The sequence below is a fragment of the Phyllostomus hastatus genome, unplaced genomic scaffold, assembly GCF_019186645.2.
Source record: "Phyllostomus hastatus isolate PE091 unplaced genomic scaffold, TTU_PhHast_1.1 phas_contig_181, whole genome shotgun sequence".
Classification (NCBI taxonomy): Eukaryota; Metazoa; Chordata; class Mammalia; order Chiroptera; family Phyllostomidae; genus Phyllostomus; species Phyllostomus hastatus.
Genome location: NW_025333683.1, coordinates 106,212 through 126,137, shown reverse-complemented (window position 1 = coordinate 126,137; position 19,926 = coordinate 106,212). Strand labels below are relative to the sequence as shown.

The 19,926-nt window shown below is 50.1% G+C and overlaps 1 protein-coding gene and 1 pseudogene across 3 annotated transcripts; both read right to left on the bottom strand.

The window, feature by feature from the left end:
• Positions 1-2,341: 2,341 nt before the first annotated feature.
• On the bottom strand, positions 2,342-7,373 carry LOC123815509 (leukocyte immunoglobulin-like receptor subfamily A member 4). Of its 3 annotated transcripts, XM_045833771.1 has the most exons (6): positions 7,001-7,373; positions 6,790-6,825; positions 5,904-6,215; positions 5,399-5,680; positions 4,800-5,099; positions 2,342-2,928 (listed from the first exon to the last, which is right to left on the bottom strand). In XM_045833771.1, the coding sequence occupies exons 1-6, from the start codon at positions 7,128-7,130 to the stop codon at positions 2,792-2,794; spliced, it is 1,197 nt and encodes a 398-aa protein (XP_045689727.1). In that variant the 5' UTR covers positions 7,131-7,373; the 3' UTR covers positions 2,342-2,791. The 3 variants fall into 3 exon arrangements, with proteins under 3 accessions (XP_045689727.1, XP_045689726.1, XP_045689728.1); XM_045833770.1 differs by having other exon boundaries at positions 6,790-7,373; XM_045833772.1 differs by lacking the exon at positions 6,790-6,825.
• A 2,101-nt stretch (positions 7,374-9,474) lies between these two features.
• LOC123815499 lies at positions 9,475-15,872 on the bottom strand (annotated as a pseudogene).
• Positions 15,873-19,926: the final 4,054 nt, after the last annotated feature.

Sequence of the window (19,926 nt, the reverse complement as noted above, 5' to 3'; positions counted from 1 at the left end):
TAATGCCTTGGCTGCCTTACTTGCCTTGCCTGACTTAAGCCTGAAACAATGACAAAGGGTTGTGAAGCCCTGGGCAGGAACAGGCAGTTCCCTGGGGCAATCAGGCCTAACAAAGAATGCATGAAATCCTGTGAAACCTACTTTGTCAATATTCTCAATTTAAATGATAAAGATCCAAGCAGGAAATGAGTTTGATTCCCAGGCCTTTTGTGGCCCTTTAACTATCTGACCATGACTCAAAATAAGCCCTCAGAGTTCTTTGAATATTATCTATGGTTTGATGGTTACTGCCTGAAAATGATTGATGAGCTTTACCTATAGGCCCAGGATTCCCATGCAAATTGAACCCAGTTGAAGCCCATTGAGGAACAGGCTCCTGGCCCTTCTCCTTTGAGACATTGGCCACCTTTTCTCCCCAAGCACATTATGTCTTGGTAGACTTATTTTCATCCCTGGCAGCTAGGGGTGGGCCCTGTGGGTGGAGACCCCCAAACCTCTTAGCTGGAACTGATGGTTCAAACCCCTAGTCATCTGCTGTTCCCACCCACGTCTATCACCTGGAGTCTCACCCACTGAGAGACAGCAGAGCTGTGGGAGCTAATGGTTTATGAGAGGGTGCATTTAAGCAGGAAGGAGCCTCAGGGGAGACACGTGTGAGGGCTCCCCTCCTGAAGGGCCTTGAAGACTCTCTGCTGGGCCAGTGGGAGCACAGTCTCTCCAGGACTCACCTGGCTTTTCCTGAGGGCAAGACTCCCATTTGGGTAAACTATGGCCCCTGCTCCTCAGGAAGTTCTAGGCTGTGTCTCATCCTGAGAATGACAGGTTCTGTCACTGTGATCTTTTGTGATGGCAGAGATTCTGATTCTTCATGTACTTTGGAATGCTGTGTTCTCTTTTTGTATCTGATGTCGCAATCACCTCCTGCAACTTTGACCAGCTGCCCCAGGTGAGAGATGGTTTCTATTGGTCTTGCATGTGTTCTGGAGCTCTGGGACCTTGTGTGGATGGACAGGCTTCGTGCTTCTGCCTCCCTCTTGTGGCAGGATCTCAGGTTGTAGGTCTGGTCCTCACCTTTCAATGTTTCTGGCCAGTTGTAAGTAAACTTTCTCTTTTCTTCCTTCCTTCCTTCCTTCCTTCCTTCCTTCCTTCCTTCCTTCCTTCCTTCCTTCCTTCCTTCCTTCCTTCCTTCCTTCCTTCCTTCCTTCCTTCCTTCCTTCTTTCTTTCTTTCTTTCTTTCTTTCTTTCTTTCTTTCTTTCTTTCTTTCTTTAATGAGTTATGGCTTTATAGACACGGGCCCCAGCCAACCATGCCGGACGGCCATCTCCAAGGTCCAGCTGACCTCAGTCCAGTCTCAGGCCTCTTTCTTGTACTCTTGAGGTTATCAGAGGCATCTCAGGGTCTTCAGGGGATCGCTAGAAGGCAGCCAGGACAACAGGAGTGTTGCTGGTGCTCTGGGTGGGCTGCAAGGGGTGCTGGGAGCCACCAGGGGTCTATCTGAGGGTCAGCTCGGGCTGTTTGGTGAGCTCCCGCCAGACTGCTGGGCTAGGCGCTTGATGGGCCTAGGGCTCCAGGAGGAGTTACAGGGGAAATGGCATGGTGGCATGCTAGTTTGGATGGGGAGTCATTGAGGGTGAAGCACTTGGAGCAGAAAGGAAAGGGGAAATGCTTCTGCCCCTGTGTTTCTTGTGGTGGCTGGCAGTTCCTCCCAGCCCACGAACTTGTAAGCACAGCTTGGAGCATTGCAGGCACAGGGCACTCACCGGTGTGCGTTTGCAGGGCAACATGAGGGATAAGGACTAGAAGGAGCTTTGGGGCAGCCCAGGAAAGAAGCACCATGGCCCTTGGCAGCGGTGGCGCAGCCCTAGGACCAGGACCTGGTGCAGGAGCACGGGGGCCAAGAGGGCGGGGGTGGGGGGAAGATGGCGCGGCATCTCCCCGGGCCTCTGCTGCCCACCTCGCAGGTCCGCCAGGATCCTAGTTGCCAGCAGGGGTGTCACTGCACTAGTTATGGCTTGGGGTGAGACATCCTGCTCCAACCCAGGCTTGTGGACAGGGTGGGGCTGCTCTGGGCAGGCCTTCCCCCAGGGCACCTTGAGCCCCCAGAGACTGCCCTGAGCAGGTCCAGGTGAAGTAATCCCCGCAGGTCACTGGAACCCACTAGCCCTGAAGGGTGCGAGGTTGGGACACCAGCCTGGGTGAGGTTGATAGAGGAGGAGAAAGACACTTACTTGCACCAGGGTGGAGGTGGGTGTCCTCTACCCACCGCTCAAGGAGCATTTACACCCAGGAATTAGGCAAATGCCACAAACCCACTGAACCATGCCAGTGCCCCAGCCAAACTATTTTTGATATTTATCCATTTATTCAGTTGTTTAAAAAAGATATCTGCATCTGACCAATCTGACCAAAAGAGATGCAAAATGAATGAATGTGGAGAATAAAAATGAGAAAAATGTCCTACATGAAATTGGACCAAACATGGAGGGTGAGCCCAGGTGTGGGTCTGAACCTGTGATGTGGGCTGAGCTCCAGGTCACGGGGTTGACAACAGAGGGGCCAGTCAAGGAAACGGAGAAGTGAAGTGAGGTGAGACACCCACAGTCTAACTGTGGAGAAGCCTCTGCAGCAGCAGCCCCACCTCTCCCTGCATGGGAACCACACCCATACCCTCCACATTCTCAGCAGACTCTTTCCCACAGGTGCCCACAGTTTCCTCCAGAGCTTCTTGGGCTCATCAGACTCTTCACCAGGTTCCACCTCACTGACTGGTGGGTTTGTTGTCCCTTGTGTTCAGCTGCTGGCTGCATTGTGAGGTCTTCTCTGACTGTGCCAAGCTTCACACAGCAGCACCCCGAGGACCATGAGGACCAAGCCAGACACACCCAATCTGATGAGGTTCCCCACTGTGTAGTCTTGGGTGTTTGAGCCTAGACATTGAGGACAAAGAGGTCACAGAAGTCATAGTAATGATAAGTCACCCCAGGATCCCTGGATGTCTGTCCAAGTCACCCAACTTGCATTGACTGCACTGACCCTCTGCCCTGAGCCCTATAACTGGGGATTAGGCCTTCCTCACCACTCTGGGAGTCTGGCTCATTCTGTGACAGTCCCAGGCTGTTAGCTGCTGCTGGGAATCAATGACACGTAGGGTGTGGAAGAGCAGGTGTGGGAATACCTCAGTCCTCTCTTCTCTCATCTCCATTGAGTCCCTGTCACTAGCCATTCCCACTGCCTCCCTTGAGATGAGCATCTTGGCCCCTTGTCTGCATGAAATTAGGATGCCAAGGTGACATTTGGGGCCTTAGTTTTTTCTTCAGGTCACAAACATGAGGAAGTGAAGGGTTGGGCCTACCTTTCAGTTCCTCCACTCAGCTCCTGCTTTGTGTCTCTGACTAGGATTATATATTTTCACATCACTTTTGTTTCTTTTATCAATCTCTTCTTTACAAAATAAATGATGGAATATATACAATACACCGTGCAACCTTTCTGGGACCAAGGATTACCACACTTACCAAACCTAAGCATTTATTGATTTGTATCCTAGATAATGAGACTGATAAGAAACAGGCAGGAAGAATACACGACAGAATAAAATGTTTAGATAAACACCTGGACAAAAATACAGATATGTAGTGATGTAAGACAGGCTCTGCTAAACTGAAAATGAAATTCAGAGAAATCCCTGGAAACTCTGGGAGGGGGTCAGGGACACAGACAGGAGTTCTGATGGGAGGTGTTTTGGAAGATGACCTCACCCAGCTGACCACTTGGTGTCATGGAAACAGAGCAGAAATCCTCTCATCCTCCCACACCCACGTAATGACAGTGGTCCCCCATGAAGACAGGACAAGCTCAAAGTGGATTCATGTTCTTCTCCCACAGAGATTCTCTGCCATCAAAGTTGTAAACTATCTGAGGTTTTTCAAAGCCTGTACTGGATTCTGCTCTGATAGATGGGAGATCCGAGTCCCAGATACAGGTGGGAGTTTGTCACTGGGATTCACTTCAAGGGGGCTGAACCAACTCCACTTCAGGTTAGACTGTCAGAGGATCTCCATCACCCTGACCCATAAAGGTGAGGCCTCCCTGACTCCATCTCCTATGTGGGATTTATTCCACAGGAACCAGGACAACTCACAGGCCTAGAATCAGCAACATAGACAGAGGCAGGTATGGCTCCTGTCCTTTCCTCCCCACCTGAGCTGAGCATCTTCCCCTTCATGTATTTCCTCCCCACTGACCACATGGGACTCAGTGTCCTCACTGCCTATTGAGACATGAGGCCCCTTCCTAATGTCTCCACTTTTATCCCTAGGACTTTAGGAAACAAGGCCTCCTGGATGTATTTGATGTGTTGAAGTATAAAGTGAGAAAGTAGCAGAAGCCTGGTGGAGTCTGTGTTTCCTCTAGGCTAAGGGGACTCTGTTACTCAACAGACATGAAGTTTGTCCATGTGTAGAAGCATCTGCAGACCTAAGCTGCTGCATGACACAGGAACCAGGGGAGGCTGTGGGTGTGCCTGCCTCTTACATCACTCCTGTAGTCCAATAGATGTCCCGCAAATGTTGTCCCTCACACACTTCAGTCTCCTCCCTGCACACACCAGCACTGGATGGACCCTCAGGTGGAGTGAGGCATGGAGAGGATGGGGGATCTCCCATCTTCTCCATCTCTTCATGGGGTGGGATTTGCCATATTGATGACCTCACTGTTTCACCCTCCTTCCCATCCCAGCCCAGAGCTGTCCTGCGACAGAGTCTGCTCCCTCAATGGACATGGGGTGGGAGTCCCTCACCTGAGACCAGGAGCTCCAGGGGGTCACTGGACTGTGACAGCTGGAAGGGGGAGGAGCTGCGTGAGATGTAGCACCTGTAGGTCCCATTGTGGCCCAAGGTCACCGGGCTGATGGTGAAGTAGGCCTCAAAGGGGACAGCCATATCCTGCAGACGAAGCTGCTGAGGAGGATACAGGGACCCCTCCCTGTGCAGGTGGAAGGTGTCAGCCCTGACCTCAGATCGACACTGCAGGGTCACGTTGGCTCCCCAGGGCACTGAGGGCCCAGGCTGGGCCGAGAGAAAGGGTTTCCTGTACATTCCTGGGGAGAGGAGGGCTGTGATGTGCACAGGGACACCCCTCCCCCCATACCCTTGACCCTGAGCTGAGGGACCATGTCCTTCCCCAGGGACACTGTCTGTGACCCCTCTCAGCTCCTCTCAGTCCCTCTGGTGGGCAACTTTCATCTCCATGCCCATCCCTTCTTCTCTCCCCAAAACTTCAGTCCTCTCAGCCTCTATTTCAGGACTCTATTCTGGAGCCCATCACCACCAAGGTGACCCCGGGGGACAGAGCCCCAAGGCAGAGAGTCAGGACAGGGGGCAGGGCAGGGCTCCTCACCTGCAATCAGGATTTCCAGGGGGGCGCTGGGGGCCGACCACACATAGGAGAGGTTGTGACCACTGTAGCACCAGTACCAGCCCCCATGGGAGAGGTTCACAGGGCCCAGGGGGAAGTCAGAGCTGTGCTGCCCATGGAGATGCTGGGGGGGTGTGGGCCCTTCATCCTTTATCAGAGCAAATCTGTCAAATCCAGCCTCAGAGCGACACTGGAAGGTCAGGTTGTCTCCTGGCAGCACCAGGGGCCCTGGCTTGGCTGAGAGTGAGGGCTCCCTGTACACACCTGGGGAGAAGGTCATTTTAACTCAGGGGCACACATACTCACCACCCACTGGGGCTGCAGGGAGAGCCCTCACTTGTCCCTCCATAAGTCTCCTGCCTGTGGTTGTGTCCCCACTAAACCCCTGTCATTGACCCCCACATCTCCCAGTGTTTTACTAAGCACAAGGTAAGATCAATTGCTTGGGGCCTAGGAAGTAATTGAAGCCAATTGTGAGCCTCCTCACCTGTGATCTCGAGGTGCAGAGGGGCACTAAGCTGTGACCGCTCATTGGAGTTGGAGCTGTTGGAACCATAGCATCTGTAGGTCCCCCCATGGGAGGTGTTCACATGGCCCATGGGGAAGATGGCCACCTGCCGCCATCTCCTAGCATAGTACTTCTGTTCTGATTTCCTGTGTTGCGGCGGCACAGCCCCTCCCTCCTTCAGCAGGTGGAAAGTGTCCCATGTGGTCTGTGAGCTGCACAAGAGGGACACTCTCCTTCCTGAGGCCACTACTGGGCCTGGGTCGGCTGAGAGGGAGGGTGTGCTGTCCACTCCTGAGGGAGAAGGAGGATCTCAATTAAAGGGGACCATCACCCCACATTCCCCAGGAGTGGGCTGTGAAGGGTGTGGCCCCCCTAAAACTGCACTCTGTCCCCTTCATCCTCTGAGAGGAGCCCACACTACAGAGGAGACCCAGGTTCACCCTTATTTGTCACCACCAGGAGCAGAGGCTCACTCCTCTCAGACAGTGTGCCCCCAGTGCTGTATGCACACTGGTACAGCCCTGTGTGCTATGAGCTCATGGACTGAATGAGGAATTTGGTCTTGTTGCTGCAGTCCTGTGGGATCCTCCTTTCCAAGGGTTGAGAGCCCCTGTCTGTATACAGAATGTAGGCATTCCCCTGCAGAGACCACTGACACCAGATGGTCACAGGGCTCCCATGTCTGACCCTGGGGCCTGGGTCAGCCCAGATGGAGGGTCAGGAGGGTCCTTGTCCCCTCAGTTTCCCCATCTGTCACTCCAAGGCTCCTCCCACACTGTTCACCACCAGCCCAGACCTACTGTGTGTCCCCCAGCTGCCCAGGGGTATCATTGTGCTGAAGCAGGAGCTCTGGGGGAGGACTCACCTGCCTGGACCTGGTCCCAAGGGCCCTGACACAGCCCTGGAAGAGAGTCCTGTGAGTTATCCTCAATGCCCACACAGAAGCTCCAGGCCTGGTCTGGAACCCTGCTGAGCTGAAATCTTCTCTCCTTAGGATTTCTTCCCCCACTGGCCTTCCTGAGTCCTAGATCTGGGAGTGAAGAAGACCCCATCCTTCTGTTTTCCCCAGAACTCACCGAGACAAAGAAGAGAAATGAAGGCCAGGGTCATAACGCTGTCTGCTAGGGTTCCCAAGGGTTCAGATGACATAAAATGTCCCTGAGCCCTGCAGGACAGACAGACACACAGGCTGTACCAAGGTCCCATCTCTGTGTGAGAAGTCACAGTTTCTTCCTCAGCTGCAACCTGTCCTCCCTGAGGGGTGGTGGAGGAGACAGCAGGTTCTGGCACCTTTCAGACCAGATCTCAGTCTCAGCAGACCCCAAAGGTGCTGCCTCCACCTGATGTGATGCCCAAATCCAAAGGGTGACCCCTGTCCCAGAACATGAGGGCAGAGGATGAGAGGCAGGACTCAGGAGCTGCCCAGTTTCTGTTGCATCCTGACTCTGCCTGTTTTGCAACCCACGTAACTGTGGGCAATTCACTTCCTTTTCCTGAGACAACATAAATGAAAGTTACTTTCGGCTTTTCTCCAACCCAGAAAATGGCGAATATTTCCTGAGCAGGTGCCCAGTCCATGCACGAAGTTTATTGGGGAAGGTGACTGACTCCTCCCCTGGACACATGCAGTGCTGGTTAGCGACATCAGACAGTACAAAATGTGTAGGCAATGAATGATGTGGGGGTTCGTTTTGGTAAGTTTCAGAGAAGGAGTAAATGGAGCACAGAGAGACTCCATACAGGTGGGTGTCATGGAGTGTGAGGACCTGCAGGTGAGGGAGGGTCCAGGACACACTAGGAGTCAGCACTGGGGGTTGAGAGGACTCTTGATCAGGAAGAGGGTGATTATTCTGAGAGTTGTGAGTGACCAGGCTGTGCTGGGCCCTGGTCCCCCGGGGCCTCTGCTCCCTGCAGGGACTCCTGGGTGTGATCTTTCAGGTAATGGAACACTTTTCAGTAAAGGAAGGTGTGAGCAGTTGCTGCTTTGAGAAGATGACATTCTGTGGGAATTGGCTGTAGTAGTGGGGAATGGATGATAAACTGTGATAAAACTCCAGCACTAGTGTAACACCGAGGTAATGAGTTGCTCAGTACTCTCTGTGGTTTATGAGAATTTCTCATGAAACCCAACACAAATCCCATAGCACAAGTTTGATTGAAGCTGAGTAAGAAAAGGCAGGCACATTTCTTTGTCATTATCTCAGCCTAGGAAGTGTGCAGAGTCCACTCAGTTCTGATGGGCTCAGGGGACGCCCATGACAAGCCTAGTGTGGCCATGACCCAGGTGTGTGAGTCTGGGGAGGGGAGTTGGGCACTGGGAAGGGTCTGCTTTGTAGGGACCAGTTATCTCTGCTTGGGATGGAGAGGTTAGCTCAGCCTGATCTCCAACAACATGGAGCATTAGGTGGAGTTCCTTGGATGTCTCCACCATGGGGAAAGGCTTTGTGCAGGGAGGGTCCATAACAGGTAAGTTCAGGTGAACCAGAGTAAAACCCTCAATTGGGAATGAGAATCCCCAGGAGGCCAGAGAGGAGGCTGATAAGGTTGCACCCACATGATGTCCTGGGTTTTCACCTGAGTGTGACTGTGGAGAGGAACTGGGTCTCACAAAGAGAGGCTCAGGGTCAGAGCTGTGGGTGTGTTCATCATGTGGGGGTAAGAGCGGAGGCTACATTTGTGCTTCACCTGGGTGGCCTGGGGAGCTGATGGCACTGTCCCAGGACTGAGCACCCCACTGAGGGCTTGAGGTAGGGGAGAGGATTACAACATGGTCATCTGATCCACTGCAAGAGCTACTTACTCTCCTAGACTGGAGTGTGGTTTGGTCTCTCCCTGTCACTTCCTCTTTCTGACTTCCTCATCTCTGTGAGCAGGAGACCTTCTCTCCATCTCTCCCACCCAGGCTCTTCAGCATGTCAGCCTCCTCACTGCCCTGCTCTGTGAGGAGTGACCCTGCATCTGACACTTGTCACTACCTCTCCAGGTGCCTGACAGAAGCACCAGTTGCAGACAATTCACAGGTTTTAATCTAAGACAAGAGGAAACGTTACTGACCATCTGTTCTGAGCCATTCCCTTCCTCTCTCCCTTTTCCCTCATTGCAGACAAGGGTGGAAGCTCAGCTCTCACGGGTGTTGTGAGAATCAGCGGAGCCTGAGACACAAAGAGGCTCCATCTGTGTCATTTCTGGGCCTGATTAAGACATGGACATGAGAGACTTGTGGGAGGAAGGGCTACTCGGAAGCAGCATATGTATCACCCCCAAACCTTCGGGGGCATCAGAAGCTACAGGACATCCGGGGCTGAATGGCAGGTGAGTCCAGACAGAGAGGAGACAAGAAGGACACTGCTCATCCTGGATCCTGGACTCATCACACTCAGGAGTGAGGGTGGGAATCCCACCAAGGCTGAGCCTGAGCACTGGCCACTGAGGGCATCTCGGACCTGATGGGAGTCCTGTCTCTCATGAAACTGCCCGAGGACAGGGGGCCACTTGTAAGTCAAAAATGAACCACAGGGAACCATAGCAATTTTCATTACATTTGGTTTTAATGACATAAGTTCCTGTAACATAGAACTTACCATTTTAAAATATAGAATTCACTGAAATGTAGTAAATATACAATGTCTAAACCACAATTTTATCTGGTTTTAATAGCAATATTGTATTGTATTGTGGATCCCCACACTCAAATACCCACTAAACCGTCAGTCTCCCATCTCTCCTCCGCATCAGCCCCCGGCAAGCCCACCTGACTTCTGTCTCTGTGGGTTTCCTCCTCCTGGACGCTTCATACAAACGCAGTCACAGAAAATGTGATCTTTTCTCTGTGGCTTCTGTCACTCAGCTGCAGGATGTTGATGTTTACTCACCAGGTGACAGATGTTGGTACTTTGTTTTTATGGCTTAAAAAACCCTCCCAGGTTATGAAGACACCACATTTGTTTAAATGAATGGGATCCAGCATGAAGGGGTGTGTAGATGTGAACCCAAATCAGCCATGTGGGTGGCCTCTCATGTCACAGTGGTGAGAACAGAGGGACAGTCAAGGGGAGTCAGTGAGGATGAGGAGGGACAGCCCCAAAGTGGGAAGGAGGAGGCATCTCCACAGGAACACGGCTCACGTGTCCTGTCCCCAAACTTCATCTGCCACCTCTGTCCTCCCAGTCAAATCAGCAGACAGTTTCCGCCTGTGGTCCAGCTGTCCTTCCCCACCTCCTGGGTCATCAGATGGGCTTCACGGCTCCTCCACTCTGAATGGTCCCCTGTCCCCTCTGTGTTCACATCCTGTCTGCAATATGGGCCATTATCTCGTGGTCTCGAGCCTGAAACAGCAGCACCCCAAGCACCACCAGGACCAAGCCAGCCACACCCATGCGGACCAGGTTCTCCACTGTGTAGTCTTGGAGTTGGAAGGCTGCAAAATGTGGAGACAGAGGTAAGCGTGGTCAGGCAACCCCAAATCTCCAGGACTCTGATGTCCCCCCAGGCTCTCCTCTCCCCTTGATGTCAGTGTCCCTGGGTCTTCTGAATCCAGCTCTGCCTCCCACTGAATCCAGCTGCCATGATGAGAGTGACCTCTGCCCAAGAACTCAGGATTAGGGAAAAATTGTCTCAATTCAGGAACAATTTAGAGCTGCTGTGTATTCTGGCTTCTGTCTGAGACTGAAGACCCAGGAACTTACTGCCCTGAAGCTGAGAGATCTGGCGTTTTCCACCTGTGGGGGCCCTGGTCCATAGAGGAGATGTGGTTTCAGGGGCTCCTGAGTGGCAGGCACACAAAGGGGTGAAAGTCTGGGGCAGCGTCTCCTTCACCCCACTCTCTGGGGTTTAATCATCACCTGGACATTTTTGTCTATTTATTGTTTCATTGGTTCATTTTATATAATGACAAAACCTACCATGGTAGATATAGTGACCAGATGAAAATATGGGCATGTACGTGAATATTTGTAGGTATATTGTAGATGCATAAATTTAATATCAATATTAAAGAAAATACAGGGTTTTAAGTTATGAATTCCTGAAATGCAGAGTTATTTATTGTGATATTAGTATTAATTGTTGTATTATACTCTGTACAAATATCTTTAAACCTACTTTTGCCCATACTTGTATATGTACATTTTATGGAGTATGTTATAAAATGTCCTATAAAATGAATCTGTATATATAGTTACACACATATCCACTCTTACATAAATACTAAGTTATATATCATCATCTATGCCTACATATATTTGTATAGCACCGATATATATTATGTGTGCATGTACGGAAATAGAGACAGGAAGAAAGATTGAGAAAGAGACTTGAAATGAACAGGTCATAAGGAGGCAGATCCCCAGAAGGATGGTCTAGTCTGGTCTTCAGTGGGGAATGAAGTCTCCTCTGTGGGATGTAGGGAAGGGGCAGAGGAGAAGGGGGACTGGGACTTTGGGCCTTAGAATATGGGGTCAGAGGTCAGGTCAGGGGCCCAGAAGGGACAGGCACCATCTTCTTCTCCTTTTGGACAAACTCTGGAAATACTGGCAAGATTTTGTGGATGGATGGCTAATCATGTGATTTTTACCCCAGTACACAACTTCCATGCACTACTTATCAATGCTGCTAATGAAGGAAGCCCACAGTTACAGTTTTTCAAACTCTGAGGGACAGAGAAGTTACCCCAAGTTGTAGGATTTTGTAAGCAGCAAAACTAGGAAATTATGGGAGTCTGCTTCCCCATCTTGATATAGAAAACAAGATGTAACAAAATTATTGATTTATCTGCCCTGGCTGATGTAGGTCAGTGGATTGAGCGTGGGCTGTGAACCAAAGTGTCACAGGTTCGATTCCCAGTCAGGTCACATGCCTGGGTTGCAGGCCACAGCCCCCAGCAACCGCACATTGATGTTTCTCTCTCTCTCCCTTCCCTCTCTAAAAATAAATAAATAAAATCTTTTAAAAATTATTGATTTATCTAATTCCAAAAATCCACGCAAAAATTCCAAATATCAGCTCACACAATTCAGAAAATGCACGTGGAAAATAAATGTTATTCATTCACAATAATATCCAAATGGTTGAAAGCAGGAAACCTCTGGAATGTGTCTCATGTAGTTATAAATCAGAAAGAAAAGGTAACTTTTAGGAGATGCATATCTGTCAGTAAAAAAAAGAATCTTCCTATTAAAACCCTAAGGAAATAAAAAAACATATTGAAACATAAAGGTTGATAATGCATTTGATATTAACATGTAGACATCTTAATGAGTTTGTGTTGAAATAATTTGTGTTATGAATGAAACTTTTTCAGAGGTAAAGATGTGGAACATTTTACTTGGTAATTTTATCATGTGGAATCTGGAATGAGAAAAATGGGTATACAGTGTGCAGTAAGTGAAGTGACCTTTGACATGTGGGTATTATAATTTTCTCAGTGTTTCATAGGGATCAATTGAAAAACAATAGAAAGGGAATTTTAGGAAGCTATATTGCTTATGAAATAAATATGCCCAAACCAACAGCTTTCCTACATGTACTTACTACTGTTTAGACTGTATAAAGGAATCAAACAGCTTACTCACAAATTACATTATTAGATGTACAGTTCTGAAAGTTGGCTATACATTTTCTAAGTTTTACAAATGTCTATAAAATTCTTCTGAAGTTCACTAAAACCTCCTTTAAAATGAGTATAACATGAAGACTTAATAGTAATAATAAGTTATTTTCTGCAACAAATGTCTGAATTTAGTCTTCTCTATGAAAATAGGAATAGCATTATAGACATTTGAGGGTTGACTCCATATAATGTAAATTAAACTGTTACTTTGTATACTGACACACTGCCTGAAAGTCCTCAAAAAAGCAGGAACCAACAAGAGCACCCAGAACCATGTAGCAGACAGGGGACCTCTCAGTGTGGGTGGGAGCCCCCAGCTCCTTCTGAGCCTGGCACAGCCCCTCCTCACTGTCAGGTGAGCACTGAGTGCTGGAGGCTCCAGGTGAGCCCAGGGGCCTGCAGAGCTGGACACCCAGGGAGGAAGTTACTCTCTCAGGAAGAGGGCCCAGTGGCGGGGGCAGGGTCTCAGATTATGAGATGAAGATGCAGGGGGTGAGTGGGGGAGGGGATCTGTCCTCTCTGCTCAGTCTAATCACCTTTCTCCTCACTTCTCATACCTCTCACTCCTCCCTCCTGCTCTTTTTCTCTGCTGAGATTCAGAACAGGGGGCTCAGGGGTGGAAGGCCCTGTCTCTTTCCACCTCTCAGGGGCTGTTCCCTTCTGTGGAGCCTCCTGCACTCCTCATTTATTTCTATCCCTGACTTTCCTAGGGACAGGGCCCTGAGCTGAGTGAGCACAGAGAGGACAGGGCCAGAGGCCTTACCTGAGACCAGGAGCTCCAGGGGCTCACTGGACTGTGACAACAGGTAGGGAATGCTGTGGTTTGCGCTGTAGCACCTGTAGGTCCCCTTGTGGGCTGAGGTCACAGGACCCATGGAGAACTCTGCCTGGTGCTGCTGAGCTTGGGACTGTGATCTGAGTCTCAGAGGGGGATCAGCTGCCCCCTCCTTGGACAGGAAGAAAGTGTCCCTCCAGCTCCTTGACTGACACAGCAGGGTCACGTTCTCTCCTGTAGCCACCATGGGGCCTGGCTGCACCAACAGGGAGGGTCTGTCAGGGAGCCATCCTAGAGAGAGGGGAGCAAGTGAGAGGCTGCTGCCCACCTTGTTCTGACCTGAGAGTAACCAGGCCCCTTTCTGAGGACCTTCCTTGCTGTCGGTCTCTATTTTCTCTGAGTCTCCCATTCCCTCCCATCTTCTGTCTCTCTCTGTCTCTTTCTGTGGGGACCCCTCAACCCTTGTCTTGGCCATCACCACCTGAGACCACCAACAGGGCCTGAGCAGACTCTGGTTCCCTGACTGAACCTGCTGGCTCCTCACTTGCCATCAGGATGTCCAAGAGGGTCACTGGGGGCTGACCACTCAGAGGAGAGGCTGTGTCCACTATAGCACCTGTACTGGCCCCCATTGGTACTGTTCACAGTGCCACTGTTCACAGTGTCGGGGGGATGCCCTGTCCCCCCTCCTTGAACAGAACGAATCTGTCATAGCTGATGTCAGAGTGACACTGGAGGGACAGGTTCTGTCCAGAGGCCATGATGTGGTCCTGCTGGGTCAGGAAGGAGGGCTTCCGTGAGGCATCTGCAGGGACCAGACAGGAGTGACAGGGCTGCTCCTCCCATGAACCCTCCTCCTGTCCTGGCCCCCAGGGCCCCCTGTCTCTCTCTCTCTCTGTGTCTCTGACCCAGGAGCCCCTGTGCTCCCCTTACCCCACCTCTCTCATGGGGCTCCCCTCCTAGTAAAGACTCCTAGAACTTGTCTAATGCCTAAACTAGGAGTGGATCCAGGATAAGACTTCTTTACCTGAGACGAGAAGCTCCAGGGAGTCACTGGGCTGTGACCACACCAGGGGTATCTCCTTGTAACAGCCATAGCATTTGAACCTCCATCTGTTGTTGGGGGTCACAGGGCCCACAGGAAACAGGGCCTGGAACTGCCCACTGGGATGTCGCTGTGAGTCCAGGGTCCAGGAGAGCCTGTGTTGTCCTTCCTTGTTCAGAATGAACCTGTCAAATTCCTCTAGTGAGCCACACTGGAGGGTCACATTCCCTCCTGTGGTCACCACAGGGCTGGCCTGGGCTGAGAGGCTGGGTTTGCTGTAGACTCCTAGGAAGAAGGAGGTAGTATGTTAAATGGGGGTGACACCTCCCTACATCCCCCAGGGCTGGTCTGTGAGGGGGAGATGCCTAGAGAACACCCCCCATTTTGAGAGCAGAGCCTGAGGCTGGGACTCCTGAGTGTCCTCTCACCTGTCACCACCAGCTCCAGGGGGTCACTGCACTCTGACCAGACACTTTGGCTGAGATAGTAACACTGATATCTCCCTGCAGAGCGCTCTGTCACGTATGTGATGGAGAACTTGGCCTTGTTCCCAGGATCCAGTGGCTTCTGCTTGTCCCATGGCTTTGAAGTTCCTTCTTTATCCAGACGGTACTCCTTAGCCTCCAGGATCCCCTGACACCAGATGGTCACTGAGCTCCCCCAGGGGATCACGGAGCTTGTCTCAGCCCATAGGGTCGGTTTGGGGAGGGTCCCTGAAAGGAATGAAAGATTGAGTTGGAACATTTCCTACCTCAGTGCCCAGCTCTAGCCCCCAACATCTCAGATGTCCTTCATCTCTCATCCCAGAAATGCTGTTTTTCTTCCCCAACTTTCCAACAAGTGGACCCTGGTCTCCAGTGAGGAATGACACCTGGGAGCCCTGGGGACAGACTCACCTGCCTGCACTGAGGTCCTCAGGCACACGCTCAGCCCTGCAAGAGAGCCCTGTGAGAGATTTGCTCTGAATCCGGAGCAGAACCCTCCTTCCCAGGAGCCTCCTGAGTTCTGGGGTCCTGACGAAGCAGGGCTTGCCCTCCCCCCTCATATCTTACCAAGGCAGAGTAAGGCCATGAGTCTGGGGGGCATGGTGTCTCCTCTCTGAACCCAGCTGTGCAGAAGGAAGAGACCACAGTGTCCTACGGTGGATAGATACAGAATGTGGTCACTGGGAGGCTGTCTCCGTCCCGGGGTTGTCACATCAGCAGCCCCTCAATGAGGGGGACAGTGTCTCCCCAGGAGTCTGACTCTCATTCTCCTGAAGGACTATCTCACTCCAATTGTCCTGAGATGCCCCTTGCAGGTGAGGTGACCCAGGGCACATCCTTCCAGATCAGAGGCTCTCCCATGTGATCCCGTTCCCCCTTAGTATGACCATCAGCATCTCCTTGTGGGTCCTCCTGATGGACAGTGGTCACCAAAACTCTGGAGTTGCTTCAGGAAGATGCGGGACCCTATGTCTGCAGGGCTCCACTCAGCAGAGACACGGTCCCCTCCCCATTGTGCAGTTCAGCCAAGTGTCACTATGACAATGAGCACAAAGGACAGACACAGGGAAGTGATGGAAGGACTCATATACCTTCCCCTTCCCCCAGAGTGCGGTTTTCTTTCTATCCCAGCCGCCCTCACAGACTTCTCATTTTTTCTTAGCTATAGCACCTACCCACCTTCCTGGGGACAAGCCTCTGAGTGATCCCTGGCTCCTCAGTGCCGCTTGTTTCCTGGCTCAAGCCTCCTCCTCATGCTGTGGTCCTGCCTTCAAGCTTCAGGGGCCATTGATTTGGGTTGGAGTCCTGATTTTTACTTAAAGCCAATATTTACCCAAATACTCATCATGCAATGTCTGTGTATTATTGAGGGGTAATGTCCTGTGTCCACCTCAGTTTCCTCATCTGGATAATATTGTCACAAAGCCCAGTCCCCCACAGTGGCTGTGTGTTACTGGTGCTGGTTCATGGGAGGGAGACTTCTATTTCCAGATGAGATGAAGACGTGAGTGGGCTGGGACATGAGAGGATCTAGATGTCCAGTGTCAAGTGTAGGATTATTTCATCCACTCCAGACCTTGTCTACTCTGAATACCAAGCCCAGCTACTCACAACAGCTCTAAAGTATGTAGGCTCAGACACATGCAGGAAAGAGAAATGAAAGTTTCCCAAAGGAGGAAGAACCACAGTGGAGAACAGAGACTGAAACTGAGAGGCCTCCAGTGACCAGGACCATTCCAGGATCATAGGAAGGGGCTTTCCACCTGAGTGGACAGAGAGGGACCCCAGGTCCTCACAGAAAGGTGGTCATGGAGCAGGTGAAGGCTGGAAGTGTGGTCCCTGCCCCGTGTTTGTGTGTGGACTCTGAGATGTCTCTGCCCACTCTCCCAAGTTCATGGTCAGCAGTAAGCAGTCTCCCGTGTGTCCTGAAACAGACTGAGTCCAGTATGTCAGCCATGGGTGTCTGTCCCGTGTGTGTGTATGAGGTTCCTATTGGACCACCCTGGTGGGCACAACGTTGACCATATGTTGAGTCTGAGAGAGTGGGAAGCATGGGGCAGGGGCAGCTGCCACAGCCCCTGGTCAGCCTGACTCCCAGGCGTACCCTGGAGAATCTGTGGGTGACCTGTTGTGTGAGGCAAGAAACTCCTAAAGTAGTGGAGAGTAACAAAATCCTAATGATGACAGAGCTATGGACCTCTGTCTACTGATACTAGGGGCTGATATAGACAACGAAAGACAGTCAGTGGGAAATATCAGAGCAACTTGAGTGTAAATATCTGAAAACGGAAGGGAAGATTCCATTTTTGAGCCAGGAATTTGAATGGTTTTACAGAGGAATGTTTAGAACTAGAAATCTGAAAGATGAACAAGCCAGTAGAATGGACACACTAAAACAATTCTTTCCATTGGGGATAAGACACAGTTGAAGGTCCAGTTATGACAGTGGCTTACAATATAGAGGAAATTTCCAGAATGCAGCCTAGAGAGACCAGAAGTGGGGACTGAAGGTACATGGGGACTAGAATGAGGAGGGCTAACATCATATCCATGGTGTCAGAAAGAAAGAAGTGAGCATGGCATTTAGTAACAGCTCAAGAGAAATGTAATAAATTTTTTTACAGAGATAAGGAAGACCAACTAAGTGATAAGAGGCATGCATGTAAATATGAAATCTGTATCTTATCCTTCTGTGGTAAATGAAGCAGAAATTAAAATGAAAAATACTATTCTGTACTGAATTGTACACATTAAATGGTTAGCATATTATGTGAGTTTCAACTAAAAAATAATCGGGAAGCACTAGCTAGAGATACCCCCCCAAATATCCTAATATTATTTTCAATGGAAAATGCAAATTACTTTAATGACAAGCTCACTGACACCAGACTTCCTCACAACAAAGAGTGACACCAGAAGACAGTGGGAACACTCCTCCAGGAGCAGATTGTCAGTGAAGATCGTGCACTGAACCCCATCAGCTCTGCCATCCCAGTTTCTGAATCCTCCACTCATGAGATTCCTGGGATCGCTGCGCTGTCTGAGGTTGTCTGGAGTTGGTTCTGTGTATTCCTGTTTCTTTCAAAACTTTCTGCTTTGGAAACAACCCCTGAATCTCCCATGTGGGCTGAAATAAAAGACCTTTTTCAGAGCAACTGCACAGCAAGCCCAAGCCAGGGGCATTGGTCAGTCCTGCCCATACCTGCTGCCCACAGCAGAGAACCAGCCATGGGCAGCAGAGAAACCTGTAGCCCCTGGTAAGTAGTCCTGCTGGGACCTTGGGCAGCATCCCAGCCCCCTCCAGCCCAGGGCTCAGTCACTCACGATGGGCTCCTGGGCTCCCAACAAACTCAGGAAACACCTCTGAGACATGAGGGCCACCAGGGTCCCCCCTCAACCCCCGGTCAGAAAAGACTTATATTTTGTGTATTTCCAGGGAAGTTTTAGCCATTTAAGGACCCACAATGAGGGGGGAATATACATTGATGCTCCTTGTTCTTACTGACCTTAAGAGAATACTGTTCCAAAAGTTGTAAATGGTTAATACTTGTAAAGTAATTACGTTTGTATTCTGTAACTCACGCATCATCTCATGCAAGCTTCACAACTACTTTGTGGAATAATATTTATGTTTTTTCTTAAATAGAGGCAGAAACTGCATGAGAAAGGAAATGTGACTTATCCACATTCCACATGTCAAACCTGTGACCCTCTTAGCTGGAACTGATGGTCCAAACTCCCAGTCCTCTGCTGTTTATCAGCTGGAGTCTCATGCCCTTAGAGACAGCAGAGCTGTGGGAGCTATTGGTTTATGTGAAGGTGCCTTTAACCAGCAAGGGGCCTCAGGGAAGGCAGCTATGAGGACTACCCTCCTGAAGGGCCTTGAAGACCCCTGCTGGGCCAGTAGGTACACAATCTCTCTTCGACTCACCTGGCTTTGCCTGAGAACAAGACCCCCATTTGGGTGAACTATTGCCCCCTTTCCACAGGAAGTTCTAGTATGTGTCTCATCTTGAGAATGACAGGCTCTCTGGGGACTCTCATGTTTCCTCTGATGGCCACAGGGAGGAGGCTTCATGCAGGAAGACAAGTGCCTTTGAAGACCTGGGGCCCTCCCCACACAAGGCTCCTTTGTTGTGCTGAGCTGTGTTCATTCCATCCCCAACTTGTTGACACTGTTCATTATGAAAAGTTTATTTTGAATGAATGGTGTGATTTCTCCAATGACTTCTCTTCATCTAGTCAAACAACCATTTGTTTCATATCAGTTACTTTATTGTTGTGGTGAAAACATTTACTGATTTTTACATGTTAAAATCTTTTTGCCAATTTTCAGGGCCTTGTGTTAAATCCCATTTGATTATGGCATACAAAACTTTTCATGTGCTCTTGGATTTGTCATGCTAATATTCTTTGAGAAATTTTGCATGTGTATTCACAAGAGTATTGGGTATTGTTTTTTTTTTGGTTTTGTTTTTGGTGGATGCCCTCTGTACCATTGTTCATTTCATTCATGTAATTTTGCAGCCCCAGAAGTTACGAGTTTTATTTTATGACTTCTGTGTCTTTGTTGAATTTGGAATTTGGTCCCTGTAATGTTTTCCTGACTTTGTCGATTGTCTTTTTGTTTTGTCTTGTAGTTCATGGAGTGTCTTTTGAATTACCTGTTGGGTAAAGGGCAGTTCTCCATGCCTTTGGTTCAGGATTGGGACGTTATTATGATCATTGGTGATGACAGAGACTTTGATTCTTCCTGATCTTTGGAGTGCTGTGTTCTCTTTTTGTATCTGAAGTCGCAGTCACTTCCTGCAAGCTTGACCAGCTGCCCTCCGGGGAGAGATGGTTTCTGTTGGTCCTGTGTGTGTTCTGAGGCTTCTAGGACCTTGTATGGGTGCCCAGCTTCGTGCTTCTGGCTCCCTCTTGTGGCAAGATTCTCAGGTGGTAAGTCTGGTCCTCATCTTTCAGTGTATCTGGCCAGTTGTAGGCAAACAACCGTCTCTCTCACTTAAAAATGTTTTTTTAAAAGCTAGGTGATGGCGTTTACAGACACGGGTCCCAGCCCCCCATGCCTGATGGCCATTTTCAAGGTC

What these genes read in the sequence shown, in the direction of transcription:
- LOC123815509 (XM_045833770.1), bottom strand. Translation starts at nt 6,976, where the DNA reads ATGGGGTCTTCTTCACTCCCAGATCTAGGACTCAGGAAGGCCAGTGGG. An exon ending in TTGGGACCAGGTCCAGGCAG is followed by an intron (nt 6,216 to 6,789) that starts GTGAGTCCTCCC and finishes CTTCTCCCTCAG; the next exon opens with GAGTGGACAGCACACCCTCC. An exon ending in CCTGGAGCTCCTGGTCTCAG is followed by an intron (nt 2,929 to 4,799) that starts GTGAGGGACTCC and finishes CTCAATGTCTAG; the next exon opens with GCTCAAACACCCAAGACTAC.